At 40.1% G+C, this 23,671-nt stretch overlaps 1 protein-coding gene across 2 annotated transcripts in view; it reads left to right on the top strand.

The window, feature by feature from the left end:
- Positions 1–23,671, top strand: part of LOC124115228 (atrial natriuretic peptide receptor 1-like) — a 371,546-nt gene that overhangs the window by 302,238 nt on the left and 45,637 nt on the right. For both annotated transcript variants that reach the window (XM_048395753.1, XM_048395754.1), the window contains 4 exons: positions 6,614–6,725; positions 13,554–13,749; positions 18,852–18,987; positions 23,298–23,389. In XM_048395753.1, the coding sequence (XP_048251710.1) occupies positions 6,614–6,725; positions 13,554–13,749; positions 18,852–18,987; positions 23,298–23,389 (536 nt within the window). The remainder of the gene's footprint in view (positions 1–6,613; positions 6,726–13,553; positions 13,750–18,851; positions 18,988–23,297; positions 23,390–23,671) is intronic.

Raw genomic sequence — 23,671 nt, 5'->3', positions numbered from 1 at the left:
CAGTTCTTTAAGTACCTTGATGGCCAAAGTCGATGCAGTGTATTTTTATATAATGTTGATACCATTGCAAATTTTTACATTACGCTAACGTTGAACTAAAAATCTCTTACGAATTCTTGCTTAAAAACTTTAGGCGAAGCATTTTATTACAATTTTCAATTCAATCTGTAGGATATTCCCTACATACTTAAAACTCTATACACATCAGACAATTATATATTTAATAATGATACCAGATTACATTTCGCAAGGAAATCTCTATGTTCCTCTTTAAGTATATAAGTAAAATGACAAAGGTAAATTCACTTGATCAATTACTAGTGGACGCCAGCTGCCTCCAAGAAAGCCTTAAAATATCCCAAGACATAATATTTCAAATTACTCCTTCTACCTAATGTTCACATCAACTTTACTTAAAGGTATAGGTCTTGTTGTGCGGCACATGTTCAATGATCTTGCAATGCAAGACGTGATCAGGTCAGATCGGTTCGGTTCGGTTCGGTTCGGTGAGGTGAACAGAAAGACCCACCGACGGTAGTACATGAGAAAAATTATAATATTATTTCATACAATAATAACAAATATCAAGATGACAGGAGAATTGTGCAAATACATATAGGGATCAAAGGTTACGATGAAATATTATAGAATGAAAGTAACAAGGATATCATATACGTTGTCTAACAGCTTCAACATTTCTAAAGGTGGTATTGACAAATTTGGACAAGTTTTCCATATCTTGTACTGTAATGCTGGATACTTATTTTTTTTCAATTTATACATATGAGGTCATTCAGAGAGATCTTAAGGTATGTACATGGACCGCCACTGGAGAAGAGATTCACATCACAGCGTGTAAGAGTCCAACGTCACGTTAAGGTATTAGTGGGTTTCATCAACGTTCAAAACGTCTTTGAGATCCATGACTTCAGGCTTTTCTCCCACCTAAATCTGAGGCCGTGATTTAACTGAATTACTGTATACAGCGGCGTTAAACTCAATCACTCATACAAGCTAATAGTATATCTATTGCCACGTTTCTGTTCCGATGAGCCGGATAAGTTAGACCCCGTTCCACAAAGCAGTCGCTAAGAATGTCCTATATCGTTGACGCAGTATGGCAATAACTATCATTTAGCGCTACAATCACGTTGTGAGAGGACACGGTGTGGAACAAAGCAGTCGTTAAGAATGTCCTATATCGTTGACACAGGTTGGCAATAACTATCATTTAGCGCTACAATCACGTTGTGAGAGGACACGGTGTCCATAACAAATCCTTTTCTGACTGGATACTTGATATGTTAAATACGCCTGACTTATGATGGCTCGGTAGCTTTCACTGACGTTATTGCAATCAAACAATGCACCTGATTGTGTGTTCAATGCACCTGATTGTGTGTTCAATGCACCTGATTGTGTGTTCAATGCACCTGATTGTGTGTTCAATGCACCTGATTGTGTGTTCAATGCACCTGATTGTGTGTTCAATGCACCTGATTGTGTGTTCAATGCACCTGATTGTGTGTTCAATGCACCTGATAGTGTGTTCAATGCACCTGATTGTGTGTTCAATGCACCTGATTGGGTGTTCAATGCACCTGATTGGGTGTTCAATGCACCTGATTGGGTGTTCAATGCACCTGATTGGGTGTTCAATCTTATTGTTTTGTGGGGTTATCAGGTAAAAGTGCACAGTGAGCCTATTCTAATCCATATTCCCATTATAATGACTGGTGTATTGTCTTTGAATATTCATAACGGAATTGACATTTTCTATATTTTATTTTTTAAGAAATATCGAGCAACTGTCACTTTTATATTGTTTTGTAAAATGTCGTGACGACCTTGCATTTTATTATTGAAATAACAGACAAATTCCCTTCCCATCCGACAGTCACACATCTGAAGATGTAGCATCAATTCTTCGCTTGGTAACCCTTTCACCTTGTGAGAATGGCCCGATAGCCACCGAGGACAATATTCTCTGGCTTATTACGAAACGTGATATGAAAATACATCACAATTATAAAACCCTTAAGCACCAGGCCCTGGTATAAAAGTCAGCCATTAAATCTTCAGTTCATGCTGTATTTGTGTCATGATAAATCGGTAATATTGACCTCGGATTTGTGGAGGTCCATTTTGGAATGACTTCCCCATTTGGACCTGAAGATGTCACGTTTGAATCCAGAATGAGAGTCAATAATATTCGCGTTTAATCCCTTCTGATTCATAAAGCCGTGTGACTACTTCGCGCTATTGCAACTTCTGTTTGTTCGCGTCGATATCCAGCTTGTGGGCCTCTCATGCAGCGTTGGGGGCAGATCAGAGAATACAACGCCTATTACTTTGAAACTCTCTGTTGGAAAAATGTAGCCAACAGTTCACCGGACGTTAACATTTATCATCGATGTTGTAACACAATATCTCCTACGGGACACCTCACTGGTTAATACTCCCTTGTTTATCACACGTCGTTATGCGCCTTATGCGTGTTGCACACGACTGAGACAACTGGGAAGTATTTAAGCAGTTTGGGATGAGAGTGAAAGTTTAACATGGCCTTTCAGCTGAAAGATTCCTGGATGGAGATTTGTGTAAGATGAAGAGCGGATTAACTTGACTTGATTAATTACAGACCACCGTCATATAGCTGGAATATTGCTGAGTGTGGCGTTAAACAACAAACAAACAAACAAACAAACACGTCTGTGAGAGGAGGGTCAAACAACTAATACTTAGGGATGGATGATTACGGACAAAGCTACACATGAACTCCAGGCAGAGTCAAGCTGCCTTCTAACAAAACTAGGACTGTGTTGATGACAGAACTTTAAAAAAAAAAGTAATGTCAGAAGAATGAAGACGAACATCATAAACGTCCTTTAGAACTTCAGGTGAACCTTTTGAATACCAACAAGTATACCAAATACCTGGCAAGGTCAAATTAAGGATATCTATTCTGTCTATCTTTCTATGGAAGAAGGTGTATATATATGCTTCTATGAAAGAAGGTGTCTATATATGTTCTATGAAAGAAGGTGTCTATATATGCTTCTATGAAAGAAGGTGTCTATATATGCTTCTATGAAAGAAGGTGTCTATATGTGCTTCCATGAAAGAAGGTGTCTATATATGTTTCTATGAGAGAAGGTGTCTATATATGCTTCTATGAAAGAAGGTGTCTATATATGTTCTATGAAAGAAGGTGTCTATATATGCTTCTATGAAAGAAGGTGTCTATATATGCTTCCATGAAAGAAGGTGTCTATATGTGCTTCTATGAAAGAAGGTGTCTATATATGCTTCTATGAAAGAAGGTGTCTATGTATGCTTCTATGAAAGAAGGTATATATATATGCTTCTATGAAAGAAGGTGTCTATATATGTTCTATGAAAGAAGGTGTCTATATATGTTTCTATGAAAGAAGGTGTATATATATGCTTCTATGAGAGAAGGTGTCTATATATGCTTCTATGAAAGAAGGTGTCTATATAAACGCACTATTTTCAGAACGCCCAGCGAACAAATTTATTTTTTCATTTTTATCTGGAACAATTTTATTTTTAAAAAGCCGCCCCCCCAAAAAAAAAACAACAACAAAAAACACACACACACATACACTTCCGAATATGAAACAGTTGGTCCCTAAACAATGTATAGTCGTATACCTAAATGCATTTATAAAGTGGCAAGGTAGCACAATCTTGGCTTTACAGGAATTATAAATGTTTTGGAACATGTTTTGGAACACATTAAGTTGAAAGACATAAGGAACGAGATGATCTTATGCAGTGCAGGGAGGTGCTTTAAGAGCTGTTCCATTGAAGATAGGTCTCGGTTTGATATGTAAGGCTGGATAGCCAGTAATGACAACACACATATGGCCATCCTATTAAGGTAGAAGTGACCGGTCCATTAGAGACTAGACCGTCTCTGGCGCCTTGTGGTCATATCTTGATCCCCCAGCTCTCAACACGGACGCGGTAATGACAAATAATGGCTACTAAATACCCCAAGGAATAGAAGGCCGGCTGGGACATTTTAGATTTGTGAAATACAAATTGAGTTAGTTTATTATGGAGACTTTTCAGGATGAAGGCAGAAACGGTTTTCTTAAAGATGGTGGGATGCGGTGACTGATGGTGAAATAGTCACGTTTGGATATAACGTGGTTTGATAGAGCGACGTTGGTGTAGACAAACGTCGGCTATGATGTAGATGACTTTTAATCCTCGTTAAATGCTGTTTGCCTCGTGGGGGTTCTGGTTATAGAAGGTTCCCAGCATCCTGTACTGGTCGTGAGAAGCGGCAAAATGGATCGGGTGTCAGGCTCAGCAACTAGATTGATGGCGTGTCATCATATCCCGGATTCTTGAGCAAAATATCAATCACTGGATTGTCTGTTCCAGATTTTGATCATATAGCTGAAATATTGATCAATATGGCGTTAAACATCAAACAAAGAAACAAATATGCTGCCTGCGCTCTGGGTTTGAGAATGTTTTTTTTCTAGGACACTGACACTGTCATCCAAAATATCCCCAATATTTTGTCAAACTTGGAAAAGATACAGCAGAATGAGCAGATCTATCTAAAGTTGACAAAATCATGTACATGTCTTAGAGTCTTTTGTCTAAAGCAATATCACAGACGCTATTGTTTATTGAGAAGTTCGGATAAATTGAGCACATTTGAGCCGTAAGATGATAAATTTATGATTTCAGTTTGAAGGTTTCAAATGTAGATTTAAACCCAGCAATACGTCGCAGTATTGTGTGATTTCGATTTGAAACCCAGCACGATATCGCTGTATTGTGTGATTTCGATTTGAAACCCAGCACGACATAGCTGTATTGTGTGATTTCGATTTGAAATCCAGCATGATATCGCTGTTTTGTGTGATTTCGATTTGAAACCCAGCACGATATCGCTGTATTGTGTGATATCGACTTGAAACCCAGCACGATATCGCTGTATTGTGTGATTTCGATTTGAAACCCAGCAGGACATCGCTGTATTGTGTGATTTCTATTTGAAACCCAGCACGACATCGCTGTATTGTGTGATTTCGATTTGAAACCCTGTACGACATCGCTTTATTGTGTGATTTCGTTTTGAAACCCAGCACGGCATCGCTGTATTGTGTGATTTCGATTTCATTTTTGATAAAATTTCATTTTGTAATTAGAATGTGTATATTTACACATATAATGGTACATGTATGATATAAAATGATATATGAGATGTGAAATAAGTTAATATGTGAACGGAAATCGCGACACCAATGTTAAATGATGTTCTTCAAGCAGTACCACGAAGCTATGTTTTACTTAGATTACACCTACTAAGTGTGAACATTTATCTAACTCATAAACATGATAAAGGTCAACAACAGCCCATAGTGTCTGGATAAACATTGTTCTTCATCTCATCTTGACAACCTTCAGCGGGAGTGAGTGTCTGGTACAACATCGCTGTTTGATGGATATGCATTTATAGATGTAACCAGATTACAAGAAACAGGATTAGTAGATTTCCGCTAAATGCTCGGTAAGGGCTCTTGGTCAAAAAGGTTGCGCCTTTGTCGAGCTCCTTAAACGACATTGGGGTTGTACTCTAAGCTTGCTCCTTGAGACAATGTGAGAAGATTTATCGAGTTAACGTTGTTAGCAAGTAAGTGGGGGTAGCAGCTTAACATGGGCAAACAACGCTTACTGACTTACTTAGTCCTCGGGGTAAATATGTTTGTGTGTAGTTTGAATTATCGGCAGGTAATTAAGTGTCGCTCAGTCAACATCAGCTTGGCCGAATTTCTCACTTGATTGACGTTTGAAATGTGGATACAGGATCTATTCTGTCATAAATGGAAGATATCCGTGAAATTCTTTGTTTTCCTTTGTGATAGCACAATGTGCTTTAACCACAGGCCTACTCCACCACCCCCATGTGCATATAAGCCAGAAGTTGCGACAATATTCTGTGGGGAGGACTTTGTTTATATTTTGGCGATATTCAAGTCATAAAATATCGTGAAACAGCAAAAATGTTTTCCATATACACTGCCGGGCAAACGCAAGTATACACTTGAACATTGGGATAGACAAATTACAAACGTTATAAAAACGAAACACTGCAAAACTAGGCCCAAAACACAACTATGTTACCGCATCAAACACATCACTCTCGAGTAACCATTTCTTGTTTGTTTGATATTTAGCCACCATCAAACATGGGGGCATACTTTCCTTTGTCCGGGAGTGTATTTCAAATGGACGGAGGCTTAGCCTGCCTTGAGGAACACGCTATATAACAATACATCCACACAATCTTCCATAGCGAGGGGTTTCCGGATTAACAGGGTCAAGTTTACCGGTCTGTCGATGTCACTTTCATTGACGTACCATCACAAAAGATATACTCTGGATTTATATAATTCCGAAAATATTGATCATTGATGTGATTGTAATCTCACCTCACCTCACCTCACCTCACCTCACCTCACCTCACCTCACCTCACCTTTCAGGAGAGACAGGAGCTGGGTATTAACGGGATTTCACTGATCTGCCCAATGTTACATTTTCTCACGTGTTGTGTTTTATTTCCAGTTATCGTGCTGTGTGCATCACCTGAGTCGGTCAGAAACATCATGATAAAAGCTCATGAACTCAACTTTGACAACGGAGAATACGTCTTCTTCAACATCGATCTCTTCTCTAGGTCAGTATGTGTCCGTCACCATTCCGTCCTTACTCGTCCATTTCCGTCACCAGTCGCCATTGTCCGTCATCAATTGCACGTTTCCGTCACCTGCACAAGAAGAGTCGTTCCCAATGGAACAATGGAAAATATGTATCTTGACATTCAAGTTAGTATCTTGAAGTTTCAAGTTAGTATCTTGACATTCAAGTTAGTATCTTGACATTCAAGTTAGTATCTTGAAGTTTCAAGTTAGTATCTTGACATTCAAGTTAGTATCTTGACATTCAAGTTAGTATCTTGACATTCAAGTTAGTATCTTGACATTCAAGTTAGTATCTTGACAGTCAAGTTAGTATCTTGACATTCAAGTTAGTATCTTGACATTTCAAGATAGTATCTTGACATTTCAAGATAGTATCTTGACATTTCAAGTTAGTATCTTGACATTTCAAGTTAGTATCTTGAATTTCAAGATAGTATCTTGAATTTCAAGATAGTATCTTGAATTTCAAGTTAGTATCTTGAAATTTGAACTTAGTATCTTAAAATTTCAGTATCAAGAAGTTTCAAGAGAAAAAAAAACAAAAAACTAAAAGACTTCCGTTCAAGCACATAATACTGACTCCGATCCTCCAATCAGTCCATTAATGTTTTGACGACGTTTGGTATGATGCAGCCACACACAGACAGACACACACACACAAACTTTGACTTAAACTAGCGAGAAACAAAATACCTTTATGGTCTCAGCAGATACTCTATAATGGTTTGTAAGGAATTCAAAGATATTTACTCACAAGCCTTGCTATATTATCCGATCCAGATCCGGCTTATGACCTGGCCTAACTAAAAAGTCATTACTTCCAAGAACTCATTTTATAATGGCGTTAAACCTGACCAACAGACCCAATTATTCATCAGCTACTATCATCACCTTATCATCCTACTACCTCTGTGAGTCACATCACGCGCTGCGACACTGTAAGTAAATCCCCTTTGAACTGGTCTTTGATGCTTCATATCCCACTCCACCGTCGAGTTAATTAAACGTAGTCACTCGGGCCCACTCGGCATATTCCGCAACCACGGGCAGCATTGGACTAGTTATGTTACCTACATTCACGGAACACGTGCATGTTGTTGTCATGTATTTATCGATCTCGCATTTAAAACCAGTTGTTTTGGACGTCGAGTATTTCTTGATAATGCCCCATGTGGACCTACACATTTGGGTGCTGTTGTTTTAGTTGATGCTTTGTCCTTAATCAAATAAACCGGTGGTCAAAACTGTGAGCATTGATCCACATTAGGATTTCAACCATTGCTGCCAACCGATCCACGTTATGCGCACCCACCCGATCCCCTCTTTACTGTTGTCAATATAAACTGCCAAGTAACATAATATATATATACTTGAAAATTTGGTTTGACCCCAAAAATAAATAACATTATCAACACGTTACTAGGCTAAAAACAGTCGCCGAAAGACTGTAAACTTGAATTCCAATGCACAACTGTGATGCTCTTATTAAATATAAATCACCCTTGAATAACCATTTTTTGTTTCTTTCATTTTGAAGCATATCAGACATGGATGTTCACTTACTTTTGCCCTGCAGTGTATGTATCTCTGATAAGATAAAACATGTGAATGATGACCTCCCAGAGACTCACTTGGGTTGTATACTCCCTAGGGAGCTGATAATACATTCTGAATGTACAGTGATCAGGATGGTAATTGTATATACCTGCGTATCTTGCTCTGTGCAAATATGTTCCATATCACCAGCAGTAGAAATTGAATTTAGGAGGGTTTTTAAAATTATCCCAAATTATGTTAATTGTGCTCAAATCGGGTGTGTCTCACAGTCCCTGAACCATATTATTTTCACCCATCCCCCATCCCCCATCCCCCATCCCCATACAACCAGCCCCCATCCCAAGCCCCAGTGTACCAGTGTGAAATGCTACCCCTCCCCACCCCACCCCCTCCATCCCATCATTCCCCATCCCCCATCCCCCCACCCCATACAACCAGCTGATGACCGAGGGTCACAGTATTGATCGTCGTATCAGTCAGATCTTCTCGTGGATATGGAACGGTCTCGAGCTACTAATTGATAATTTTTTAGAATTCTCGTAGCTAAACCTCATCTACATTTCATACTGATTTTATTCCACGTTGGTCAATGCAATGTCACTGTCCGCTCAAGCGATATCTTCGCCCTAATGTTCTAAGAACAAGCCAGAGCTATATTCTCCTTAAAGATGAACAATGGCTGTGCAGAGTTGCGTAACTTAGGCGTGACAGAATCCTATGATCTTGGGTTGAAATCCCTGATTATGCTTGGTCAGCAACCATGGTCGATGGCTTTACCAAAGTGGTGAGCGTCTGAGACCTGCATCACTTCGGGCTTTCCTCCCACATTAAGCTGACATGCCGTGATATAACTGGAATATTGTTCAAAACGGCTTTGAAAACACTCACTCGCTCATCCATTCTTTCAACCGTAGCCCACCATTTACACACCCGTGAAGATCCGGGTTAGAATAGGTCTTCAGGAACCCATGCTTGTCGTAAGAGGCGACTAACAGGAACGGGTGGCCAGGCTCCCTGTCTTGGTTGATGCATGTCAACGTAATCCAGTTGCGTGGATTGCTAGTCATGATATCGATCACTGGATTGTCTTGTCCAGACTCGATTATTTACATGACAGCAATATGTACATATTTTATAATATAGTATCTCCCTTTTAAACGAATCTTAAAGTTATTATATACATATTTTTTCATTTATGTTTATACATAAACAGTGCTTCTTAAAATCACTTGTCTTCTTTTATTTAGATAAAACCTTTAAAATTAAATTTTGTATCTTAATGTCCCTATCTTATATCTTAGGATCTATTATGTGTACTTAATGCTTTTAATTAATTTAATATATATCACGGGTTCATGTGTAGTGTATTTTACCTTAAATGGTTTATGTATTGTTGTCAAGTGTTGTTTTGTCCTATTATTATTATCTTGTCACGATCTGTGATGTATATCACATTTTTTAAAAGGTAATAAATTATAATAACATTATTTTTATACATTTGTCTATAAAAATTATCTGTATCCCAGAAATATATCAAACTGTCCACATCTGTGTGTGATAAGCCACATGCTGCATCTCTATGTCCATGTCCCATATATGCATCCTTGCTACGTCCCATGTCTGTATCTCTATGTCCATGTCTTATATATGCATCCTTGCTACAACTTATGTCTGCATCTCTATGTCCATGTCTTATATATACATCCTTGCTACGTCCCATGTCTGCATCTCTATGTCCATGTCCCATATATACATCCTTGCTACAACTTATGTCTGTATCTCTATGTCCATGTCCCATATATACATCCTTGCTACAACTTATGTCTGTATCTCTATGTCCATGTCCCATATATACATCCTTGCTACAACTTGTCTGTATCTTTATGTCCATGTCCCATATATACATCCTTGCTACAACTTATGTCTGTATCTCTATGTCCATGTCCCATATATGCATCCTTGCTACGTCCCATGTCTGTATCTCTATGTCCATGTCTTATATATGCATCCTTGCTACAACTTATGTCTGCATCTCTATGTCCATGTCTTATATATACATCCTTGCTACGTCCCATGTCTGCATCTCTATGTCCATGTCCCATATATACATCCTTGCTACAACTTTTGTCTGTATCTCTATGTCCATGTCCCATATATACATCCTTGCTACAACTTGTCTGTATCTTTATGTCCATGTCCCATATATACATCCTTGCTACAACTTATGTCTGTATCTCTATGTCCATGTCCCATAAATACATCCTTGCTACGTCCCATGTCTGCATCTCTATGTCCATGTCCCATATATGCATCCTTGCTACAACTTATGTCTGTATCTCTATGTCCATGTCCCATATATACACCCTTGCTACGTCCCATGTCTGCATCTCTATGTCCATGTCTTATATATACATCCTTGCTACAACTTATGTCTGTATCTCTATGTCCATGTCCCATATATGCATCCTTGCTACGTCCCATGTCTGTATCTCTATGTCCATGTCCCATATATGCATCCTTGCTACGTCCCATGTCTGTATCTCTATGTCCATGTTCCATATATGCATCCTTGCTACGTCCCATGTCTGCATCTCTATGTCCATGTCCCATATATGCATCCTTGCTCCAACTTATGTCTGTATCTCTATGTCCATGTCCCATATATGCATCCTTGCTACAACTTATGTCTGTATCTCTATGTCCATGTCCCATATATACATCCTTGCTACGTCCCATGTCTGTATCTCTATGTCCATGTCCCATATATACATCCTTGCTACGTCCCATGTCTGCATCTCTATGTCCATGTCTTATATATACATCCTTGCTACAACTTATGTCTGTATCCCTATGTCCATGTCTTATATATGCATCCTTGCTACAACTTATGTCTGTATCTCTATGTCCATGTCCCATATATGCATCCTTGCTACAACTTATGTCTGTATCTCTATGTCCATGTCCCATATATGCATCCTTGCTACAACTTATGTCTGTATCTCTATGTCCATGTCCCATATATACATCCTTGCTACAACTTATGTCTGTATCTCTATGTCCATGTCCCATATATACATCCTTGCTACAACTTATGTCTGTATCTCTATGTCCATGTCCCATATATACATCCTTGCTACAACTTATGTCTGTATGTCTATGTCCATGTCCCATATATACATCCTTGCTACAACTTATGTCTGTATCTCTATGTCCATGTCCCATATATACATCCTTGCTACGTCCCATGTCTGTATCTCTATGTCCATGTCTTATATATGCATCCTTGCTACGTCCCATGTCTGTATCTCTATGTCCATGTCCCATATATACATCCTTGCTACAACTTATGTCTGTATCTCTATGTCCATGTCCCATATATGCATCCTTGCTACAACTTATGTCTGTATCTCTATGTCCATGTCCCATATATGCATCCTTGCTACAACTTATGTCTGTATCTCTATGTCCATGTCCCATATATACATCCTTGCTACAACTTATGTCTGTATCTCTATGTCCATGTCCCATATATACATCCTTGCTACGTCCCATGTCTGTATCTCTATGTCCATGTCCCATATATACATCCTTGCTACAACTTATGTCTGCATCTCTATGTCCATGTCCCATATATGCATCCTTGCTACGTCCCATGTCTGTATCTCTATGTCCATGTCCCATATATACATCCTTGCTACAACTTATGTCTGTATCTCTATGTCCATGTCCCATATATACATCCTTGCTACAACTTATGTCTGCATCTCCATGTCCATGTCCCATATATACATCCTTGCTACAACTTATGTCTGTATCTCTATGTCCATGTCCCATATATACATCCTTGCTACAACTTATGTCTGTATCTCTATGTCCATGTCCCATATATGCATCCTTGCTACAACTTATGTCTGTATCTCTATGTCCATGTCCCATATATACATCCTTGCTACGTCCCATGTATGTATCTCTATGTCCATGTCCCATATATGCATCCTTGCTACAACTTATGTCTGTATCTCTATGTCCATGTCCCATATATGCATCCTTGCTACAACTTATGTCTGTATCTCTATGTCCATGTCCCATATATGCATCCTTGCTACAACTTATGTCTGTATCTCTATGTCCATGTCCCATATATACATCCTTGCTACAACTTATGTCTGTATCTCTATGTCCATGTCCCATATATACATCCTTGCTACGTCCCATGTCTGTATCTCTATGTCCATGTCCCATATATACATCCTTGCTACGTCCCATGTCTGTATCTCTATGTCCATGTCCCATATATACATCCTTGCTACGTCCCATGTCTGTATCTCTATGTCCATGTCCCATATATACATCCTTGCTACGTCCCATGTCTGTATCTCTATGTCCATGTCCCATATATGCATCCTTGCTACAACTTATGTCTGTATCTCTATGTCCATGTCCCATATATACATCCTTGCTACGTCCCATGTCTGCATCTCTATGTCCATGTCCCATATATGCATCCTTGCTACAACTTATGTCTGTATCTCTATGTCCATGTCCCATATATGCATCCTTGCTACAAATTATGTCTGTATCTCACAGCACATTTTCCTCCGTAAGGATAGCGGGTCAGAAGAAGTCCCCAGCAATCTCTGCTGGTCGTGTGAGGCCACTAAGTGGATCGGATAATAATATCATGATATCGACCCCTGGATTGTCTGGTCAAGACTTGATTATTTACAGGTCGCCGTCATATAGCTGGAATATAGCTGAGTGAGGCGTTAAACAACAAACAAACAAACATGCAGAATACATACAGTTTCCATCTCCATTCAGTAGAATTTTTGTTGTTGAAATAACCGATTTACTAAAACAATGTTACATGTAGTTCTAGAAGTGACATATTCTAATTCGAGAAAATAGACATTGCTCAAAATGATTACAAAATACTTGCAAAGTTACCACATATTCATGTTACCTCCCTCAAGAACACACAAACGTCTTGGAATTCGCACAAAAACAGGAAGCTTTTACAGGAGGCAATTTTAGCATCGTATCTGTCAAATGAATACCTGACTACTTAGGCGTGGAATTCCACACTATCGACAAAGCCCCTAAACGGTTCATATCGTTTCCAGCACGTCATTGCGTGTTCGTCCATAGTAACAGATCTGTTGGTAGTTTCCGTAATTGAGCATCCTTCCTAGAAACCGGCTAGAGTACTGTATCCGTCACATCTGTCATGCCTTCTGTCGCTGCAGCAAGAACCAGAGTGCCCGCCCCTGGTACCGTGAAGACGACTCGGAGGAGAGGAATGCGAAGGCGAGGAAGGCGTTTGAAGCGGTCATGACGGTGACACTACGGAAACCAGACAGTCCTGAGTATCACAACTTCTCCGAGGAGGTGAAAAGAAGAGCGAGCCTAATGTACAAGAATTTCACATATGGGGAGGAAGAGGTAACAGCTTTATTACATCGTATATGCTGTATGAGTGAGTGAGTGAGTGAGTGAGTGAGTGAGTGAGTGTGAAGACAAAGTTTCAGAACGACCATTTTTATTCCACGAAATATAACGAGCCCAATACTAAAAATATTATGAGTGAGTTTTTCCACGAAATAGTAATTGTACATCTTTGACTCCGACACGTCATGAACGACATTTCAGCTCAGACACATCAGTCAAGTTGAGTAACAAATGTGATCCAACACTGATGCTGCCTACGCAAAATGTATTGAAAAGAATTGAAAGTCTTTGTAAGTATTAGATCCACACGTCATGAAAGACATTTCAGCTCCGACAAATTATCTGACGTAATTAATATATTCTGTCAAATCTTGAACTGATTGATCAAGTCTTTCACAATATCGAATTCAATGAGAAAAGTTTACATTACGGAACCTAATGTTAGTACTATTGAAGTGAAATATCGCCCGACCCTGCTAACGAGTTTACCTATATCAGCTTGATAAAAACAAGACGTAGAATTAGACACAAGATATGCGACACCAAAGTGACCGGATTGGTAAAACTAGGTAATTCGATTGAACAAACCCCATCGCATTGGTTATCAAATGTTGGCACTTAGGTTCTCGTGGCAGTGAGCTCTAAAACAAAACATTAATACCGTCTTTCAAAGATGGCTTGAAAGTGAGATTAAATTCTCCCGGTAACCCCTCAAAGCGCATCCCGAAAGTTCAACAGGATATGGGCCGACAGGTCTTGACATGTTCAATAAGATCTCTTGATTCTGAGGCGCCGCGGTTCTTCTTTTCAGACCTGGTTTTTTAGACGAAAAACAAAAGATTTATATAAAACACGTTTTACAGTGCGTGAGTTTCTTGTACTTTAAATGAACTTGAGATGTTTGTTGTTGACGTATGGTGTCATATGGACATATTGACATGAAACCAAATTTCAAATGATATTTTATATGATTCTTGTTAGTCATTGAGTGCGACCCGTGATGATCCGGGTTAGGATCGGTCGTCATCAACCCATGCTTGTCATAAGAGGCGTCTAACAGGATCGTGTGGTCAGGCTCGCTGACTTGGTTGATGCATGTTATCATATCCCAATTGATGCTCATGATATCAATCACTGGATTATCTGGTCCAGACTCGAATATTAACAGACCGCCGTCATACTGCTTGAGCATTGCTGAGTGCGGCGTTAATTACAAACAAACAAACAAACAAACACACAAACAAACAAACTTGCTTGTACAATCTGTTTATTCTCCCTCAGTGTTTTATTGTAGATAAATAATACCCACTCGGCGTTTTATTTCCCACGTTCATTGTACAATAAAACACAACAGGGAGAATATAACACCAGCAGTAACGACAGGTTATATATATTTTCCAAACTGATGTTGACTTCCCGCAGAAGAAATTACGCACCCATCTTTGATGGTGCCTAAAATAGCACAAACAAGAAATAGTTATTTGATGGTGCTGTATTTAAAACGGGAATCAAAGTTATGTCTTAAACCTGAAGCTTTTCTTAGACTGTTTTCAGCCTGGTATCGGTTTGGCTACGCTCGTAATGTTTTTGCCAAATCCAATTTTTTAAGTGTAAACTTTCTTTGACCGGAAATTTAGTCCATCCTTTATGTCCATTATCGAGATACAGAAATCAGATATGCTGTCAAAAATACTTCGATCGCTATTATTGCTTTGAACTGTATTTGAATAATATCAGAGCGTGTCAGTTATGCCCGTTTTATAGTGCTAGCCTACTTTTACGATGAATAAGCTACTCAGACACAGTGTGCTGACTCTGAGTCGACCAGTCCTTCTATCATCCCTTAAAGCCGCACGTCAGGCACGGAAACAACAAGAACCATATTTTGATATGACGCGGTCGGGGAACGGACCATACCCTGTCCGCACTCCAGGCAGTCCCTCTATCCACAACACCACGAGCGCATTCAGCTGCCGGATTAGTTTGTAAGGAATCCCTACAAGTAACGGTAACATGGAACAGCACCAAATATGGAAGCCACGTTTTCCCTTCACCGATGTAACGAAGATCAATATTAAGTCAATATTGAGAGTCAACACAACCGATGGGGTATACGTAAAGTGTATTGAACATAACTGAAATGTGTAGTTGTAAGTATTAGTCACACAGATGTGTAAGTGTATTGAACATAACTGAGATGTGTAGTTGTAAGTATTAGACACACAGATGTATAAGTGTATTGAACGTAACTGAAATGTGTAGTTGTAAGTATTAGACACACAGATGTGTAAGTGTATTGAACATAACTGAGATGTGTAGTTGTAAGTATTAGACACACAGATGTGTAAGTGTATTGAACATAACTGAGATGTGTAGTTGTAAGTATTAGACACACAGATGTGTAAGTGTATTGAACATAACTGAGATGTGTAGTTGTAAGTATTAGACACACAGATGTGTAAGTGTATTGATCATAACTGAGATGTGTACTTGTAAGTATTAGACACACAGATGTGTAAGTGTATTGAACATAACTGAGATGTGTAGTTGTAAGTATTAGACACACAGATGTGTAAGTGTATTGAACATAACTGAAATGTGTACTTGTAAGTATTAGACACACAGATGTGTAAGTGTATTGAACATAACTGAGATGTGTAGTTGTAAGTATTAGACACACAGATGTGTAAGTGTATTGAACATAACTGAGATGTGTAGTTGTAAGTATTAGACACACACATTATAAGTGTATTGAACATAACTGAAATGTGTACTTGTAAGTATTAGACACACAGATGTGTAAGTGTATTGATCATAACTGAGATGTGTACTTGTAAGTATTAGACACACAGATGTGTAAGTGTATTGAACATAACTGAGATGTGTAGTTGTAAGTATTAGACACACAGATGTGTAAGTGTATTGAACATAACTGAAATGTGTACTTGTAAGTATTAGACACACAGATGTGTAAGTGTATTGAACATAACTGAGATGTGTAGTTGTAAGTATTAGACACACAGATGTGTAAGTGTATTGAACATAACTGAGATGTGTAGTTGTAAGTATTAGACACACACATTATAAGTGTATTGAACATAACTGAAATGTGTACTTGTAAGTATTAGACACACAGATGTATAAGTGTATTGAACATAACTGAAATGTGTACTTGTAAGTATTAGACACACAGATGTATAAGTGACATTTCAGCTACGACAAATTAACTGACGTAATTCATACATTCTGTCAAATCCTGGACTAATTTATGAAATCTTTCACAATCTCCGAGTCAAATGAGGAAAGTGACATTACGGAGTATAAGTATTACTATTGTTGCTATGTATCACACGACCCTGCTAACAAGATTTAAACAAGACTTAGATACAAAGTAAATTCTGTTAGATACAAGTCCTTTGTAATCTGATTGGAAAAACTCGGTAACCCCCAAAAAGGTTCCATCGGATTGATTATGAAATCTTCGCAAGTAGGTTCTCTGGGCATCATGCTCTAAAATAAAACTTTAATGTCGTATTTCAAAGGTGGCTTGAAAGTGAAATTAAATTCTCTCGGCAACTCCTTACAGCAAATCCCAGAGATGTAACCGGATATGGGCCGCCATTTCTTCACATGTTCAATTAGATCTCCTGATTCAGAGACGCCACCGGTTGTTCTATTAATGTAGGATTATAGGCAACCTTTTAGACCTGTAATCTTCAAATGTGTCTATCTCTGACAAAAACATTACAAACAGATTTTAATGTTGTTTTACAGTGAATGCTTTTTCTGTACTTTAAAGGAAATTGAGATGTTTGTTGTTTATGTATAACGTCATATTGACATGTTTATAAGCGATGTATTTGTTCTTTCTTTCAATAATGATCTCTGGTGTTAGTGCATGTGCAGTCTCCTTTAGACATACATTCTGCTTAATGTACAGCGTTCTGTAAAAGGAGAAAATAATATCAGTTGGGATATGTGGAATATATTACAAGTTGAATATATTACAAATAGTCAAGAATGTGAATCAGTCCCAAACCGATAATTGAAAACCTCAGTTTGTGAGATCATATTAAAATTAAGATTAATACTAATAATATATCACCTGGAAGTTGGTGGAAATGTTGCCGTTATGTTAATAAAGCGACAAAACCCTTTCCATATCCAGTTTTGTTTGGGCGTCCTATGCCATATTGATGCTAAAATTCCTATATAAGACAACAGTTTGTTTGGGAGTTCTATACCACCAATGCTATAGTTTCTGATTCCATGTGAACAGTATTGTTCTCCTATATGACACATTGTTGCAGTAATACTTTACTTCAGACTCAAGGTTCTATTGGGGCGTCCTATGCCATATTGATGCTATAACTCCTATATAAGACACCAGTTTATTTGGGAGTTCTGTACCACCAATGCTATCGTTTCTGATTCCATGTGAACAGTATTGTTCTCCTATATGACACATTGTTGCAGTAATACTTTACTTCAGACTCAAGGCTGTATTGGGGCGTTCTATGCCATATTGATGCTATAATTCCTATATAAGACAACAGTTTGTTTGGGAGTTCTATACCACCAATGCTATCGTTTCTGATTCCATGTGAACAGTATTGTTTACATTTATGACACATTGATGCACTAATACTTTACTTCAGGCTCAAGGCTGTGTTGGGGCGTCCTATGCCATATTGATGCTATAATTCCGTTTGTGAAGACACCAGTTTGTTGGGGAGGTCTATACCACCAATGCTATAGTTTCTGATTCCATGTGAACAGTATTGTTCTCCTATATGACACATTGTTGCAGGAATACTTTACTTCAGGCTCAAGGTTCTATTGGTGCGTCCTATGCCATATTGATGCTATAATTCCTATATAAGGCAACAGTTTGTTTGGGAGTTCTATACCACCAATGCTATAGTTTCTGATTCCATGTGAACAGTAATGTTCTCCTATATGACACATTGTTGCAGTAATACTTTACTTCAGACTCAAGGCTGTATTGGGGCGTTCTATGCTATCATTCCTAATTGAAAGTTAACAGTTTTATTTGGGAGCTTCATGCCACAATGATGCTATAATTCTTATTTCAGGTGAACAGTTTTGTTGGTGCATTCCATGACGCGGTGATCCTGTATGCTCTGGCCCTGAACGAGACACTCGAGGCTAACGGCTCTATCTCTGACGGTGTGGCCATCACACGGCGCATGTGGAACAGGACATTTGAAGGTCAGTAGCGACCTGGTACACAGTCTACCTGGGTTATACACCGTCCACGGTTAGGCGACCTGGTACACAGTCTACCTGGGTTATACACCGTCTACGGTTAGGCGACCTGGTACACAGTCTACCTGGGTTAAACACCGTCCACGGTTAGGCGACCTGGTACACAGTCTACCTGGGTTATACACCGTTCACAGTTAGGCGACCTGGTACACAGTCTACCTGGGTTATACACCGTCTACGGTTAGGCGACCTGGTACACAGTCTACCTGGGTTAAACACCGTCCACGGTTAGGCGACCTGGTACACAGTCTACCTGGGTTATACACCGTTCACAGTTAGGCGACCTGGTACACAGTCTACCTGGGTTATACACCGTCTACGGTTAGGCGACCTGGTACACAGTCTACCTGGGTTATACACCGTCCACGGTTAGGCAACGTGGTACACAGTCTACCTGGGTTTATACACCGTTCACGGTTAGGTGACCTGGTACACAGTCTACCTGGGTGATACACCGTACACGGTTAGGCGACCTGGTACACAGTCTACCTGGGTTATACACCGTTCACGGTTAGGCAACATGGTACACAGTCTACCTGGGTTATACACCGTTCACGGTTAGGCGACCTGGTACACAGTCTACCTGGGTTTATACACCGTTCACAGTTAGGCAACCTCGGTTAATACTCTGTCCACGGTTAGGCGACCTGGTACACTGTCTACCTGGGTTGATATTCCGTACACGGCTAGGCGACCTAGTCTACAAGCTGTCGTCTTAGCATAACGTCACATATAGTCTCCAAGCTGTCGTCTTAGCATAATGGTACATATAGTCTGCAAGCTGTCGTCTTAGCATAACAGCACATATTGTCTGCAAGCTATCGTCTTAGCATAACAGCACATATAGTCTGCAAGCTGTCGTCTTAACATACTGGTACATATAGTCTACAAGCTGTCGTCTTAGCATAACAGCACATATAGTCTGCAAGCTGTCGTCTTAGCATAACAGCACATATTGTCTGCAAGCTGTCGTCTTAGCATAACGGCACATATAGTCTGCAAGCCGTCGTCTTAGCATAACAGCACATACAGTCTGCAAGCTATCGTCTTAGCATAATGGTACATATAGTCTGCAAGCTGTCGTCTTAGCATAACAGCACATATAGTCTGCAAGCTATCGTCTTAGCATAATGGTACATATAGTCTACAAGCTGTCGTCTTAGCATAATGGTACATATAGTCTGCAAGCTATCGTCTTAGCGTAATGGTACATATAGTCTACAAGCTGTCGCCTTAGCATAACAGTACATACAGTCTTCCAGCTTCTTTCTCAGCATAACGGTACATAAAGTCTGCACGCCGTTATTTTCGCATCACGGTACAAACTGTCTGCAAGGTATCTCTGCAAATTACAAATAAATCTGATATCCTAGCTGTCTTCAGTTTAGTTGAGGAGACGATAAAATGAAATAAGTTTTTAAATTGGTAACCCCATACGTATTGCTGCATCTCCGAGGAACAGGATATAGTCTGGCGTAACTCCACTCCAGATTACATTCGCCATGACTTGAAATTAATGTCAGACCTAGAAATAGATGACATATTGCACAGCGAACAGGGAACGGGTACCGGGGATATCCATTCCTGCATGCCACGTCTACAGATTACGGCGAGGGCATCACTGACAGATGCTGTTCATGGTTTGATGTTCTTTCTTATGGGGATACGGTAAGATGGCAGATGGAATTCATTTCAAACATGTGCCCTAATCAAGTTGAAGATCAAACGTACATGACAGCGATAGGGTTTCAATGGAGAGATCATTCTAGATACTGACAGAATGTTTTATGTGTAACTTTGTTTCTGTTAGTTTTTGAAGTTAATGCTATTTTTCGCAGAAAAGTTTTGTTTTTGTTTTTGTTTAGATCAAGTTGTGTTTATTCATTACTGCCATTGATGGATATTGTTAACGAAACTCATGAAGAGACGCATGGGGCTACGAACACAGAAACCTAATCAGGTCTAAACACAGGTCCCTGGCGCACCCATGAAGTAATGTAGCACTTGTTTCCATTAACAAACAACACACAAGTAACACTTATTCTACCACTAAGAGGGCGGTGGGGTAGCCTAGTGGTTACAGCGTTCGCGGGGTTCGATTCTACACATGGGTACAGCACGTGAAGCCCGTTCCTTGTGTCCCCCATTGTGATATAGCTGGAATGTTGCCAAATGCTGTGTAAAACCCAACTCACTAACTCGACCGTAAAAACTAAAATTGGTAAAATCACGTCTGCAGGAACAACGCCAACACCAATACCCCAAGAACTTAGCATTGCAGTAGTCTCATGCATAGTGTGATGTCCTGTGTCATAAACCAAGGCAGAGTCGAGGTCTAATGTGGAAAGAATGGGAATCTGGCTCATTTAGCCTGTACCACGTGGCGGGCACTGATCACTCGCTTACAAAAAGCTTCCTTGGGATTGAGGCAAAGCCCGACTCCGTGATTGCTGTTAGCTGATTGGGAAGTCTGTGTGCTTGGAGGAATTACAGAACTGCCTGCAGTGGTATCTGTGACCCGATCGTGTTGGCCAGTTGTACACCAGGGGGAGGGGGAGTTGTTGGGGGCAAGGGGTGCTTCTCCTTTGTCTTGTGTTTGGTATTACTAATCGGTTCCATCTCTTATCTTTGGTATTGGCAGAATGTGTTGCTGTAATGAAGATATTGAATAGTAGTCCCTGGGAATGGCACGTGTCCTTGGCGTTTGTGTTTTGACCTTGATAGGCCCACGTGGCTGAGATAGAAGGCTGTATTGTCGTCGTCTTGATGGTGTAGATAGACCCACGTGGCTGAGATAGGAGGCTGTATTGTCGTCGTCTTGATGGTGTTGATAGGCCCACGTGGCTGAGATAGGAGGCTGTATTGTCGTCGTCTTGATGGTGTAGATAGACCCACGTGGCTGAGATAGGAGGCTGTATTGTCTTCGTCTTGATGGTGTAGATAGACCCACGTGGCTGAGATAGGAGGCTGTATTGTCTTCGTCTTGATGGTGTAGATAGACCCACGTGGCTGAGATAGGAGACTGTATTGTCTTCGTCTTGATGGTGTAGATAGACCCACGTGGCTGAGATAGAAGGCTGTATTGTCGTCGTCTTGATGGTGTAGATAGGCCCACGTGGCTGAGATAGGAGGCTGTATTGTCTTCGTCTTGATGGTGTAGATAGACCCACGTGGCTGAGATAGGAGGCTGTATTGTCGTCGTCTTGATGGTGTAGATAGGGATGGGTGCAGTTGCACTCCAGTTACCGGGGTTCATCTTCTTACCAGTTCTCCTACTGCTTCCTGTAATGATGACAGTAACATTTCACTCACTCACTCACTCACTCACTCACTCACTCACTCACTCACTCATATAAAGAAGGTGAGTTACCACAGTGGTATATCTAGACCGGCTACTATACTCACTCACTCACTCACTCACTCACTCATATAAAGAAGGTGAGTTACCACAGTGGTATATCTAGACCGGCTACTATACTCACTCACTCACTCACTCACTCACTCACTCACTCACTCACTCACTCACTCACTAATATAAAGAAGGTGAGGTACCACAGTGGTATATCTAAACCGGCTACTATGCACTACAACTACTACATCAAGTGGTATATCTAAACCGGCTACTATGCACTACAACTACTACATCAAACACTCCGCTACTATGTACTACAACTACTACATCAAGCACTCAGCTACTACTATGCACTACAGCTACTACATCAAGCACTAGGCTACTATGCACTACAACTACTACATCAAGCACTCGGCTACTATGCACTACAACTACTACATCAAGCACTAGGCTACTATGCACTACAACTACTACATCAAGCACTCGGCTACTATGCACTACAACTACTACATCAAGCACTCGGCTGCTATGCACTACAACTACTACATCAAGCACTCGGCTACTATGCACTACAACTACTACATCAAGCACTCGGCTACTATGCACTACAACTACTACATCAAGCACTCAGCTACTATGCACTACAGCTACTACATCAAGCACTCGGCTACTATGCACTACAGCTACTACATCAAGCACTCGGCTACTATGCCCTACAACTACTACATCAAGCACTCGGCTACTATGCCCTACAACTACTACATCAAGCACTCGGCTACTATGCACTACAGCTACTACATCAAGCACTCGGCTACTAGGCACTGCAACTACTACATCAGGTGGTATATCTAGACCGGCTACTATGCACTACAACTACTACATCAAGCACTTTATGTTTCAGGTATCACCGGCACAGTCAGCATCGACGACAACGGCGACAGGAACGCAGACTACTCCCTGCTTGACCTCAACCCCAAAACTGACCGCTTTGAGGTGAGTACCAGCACACACAGACATCTGGACTTGGCGGAGTCTCGGATTACAGAGATAGATGTATATGTACTTACACAAGGCCGTGGTACCAGCACTCACAGACGTATGGACTTGGCGGAGTCTCGGATTATAGAGATAGATGTATATGTACTTACACAAGGCCGTGGTACCAGCACTCACAGACGTATGGACTTGGCGGAGTCTCGGATTATAGAGATAGATGTATATGTACTTACACAAGGCCGTGGTACCAGCACTCACAGACGTATGGACTTGGCGGAG

This window comes from Haliotis rufescens, unplaced genomic scaffold (genome assembly GCF_023055435.1).
Source record: "Haliotis rufescens isolate VD_foot unplaced genomic scaffold, xgHalRufe1.0.p SCAF_14, whole genome shotgun sequence".
In the NCBI taxonomy this organism is placed as follows: Eukaryota; Metazoa; Mollusca; class Gastropoda; order Lepetellida; family Haliotidae; genus Haliotis; species Haliotis rufescens.
Note: the sequence above shows the minus strand (reverse complement) of the source record. Positions and strands in the feature narration are given on the sequence as shown.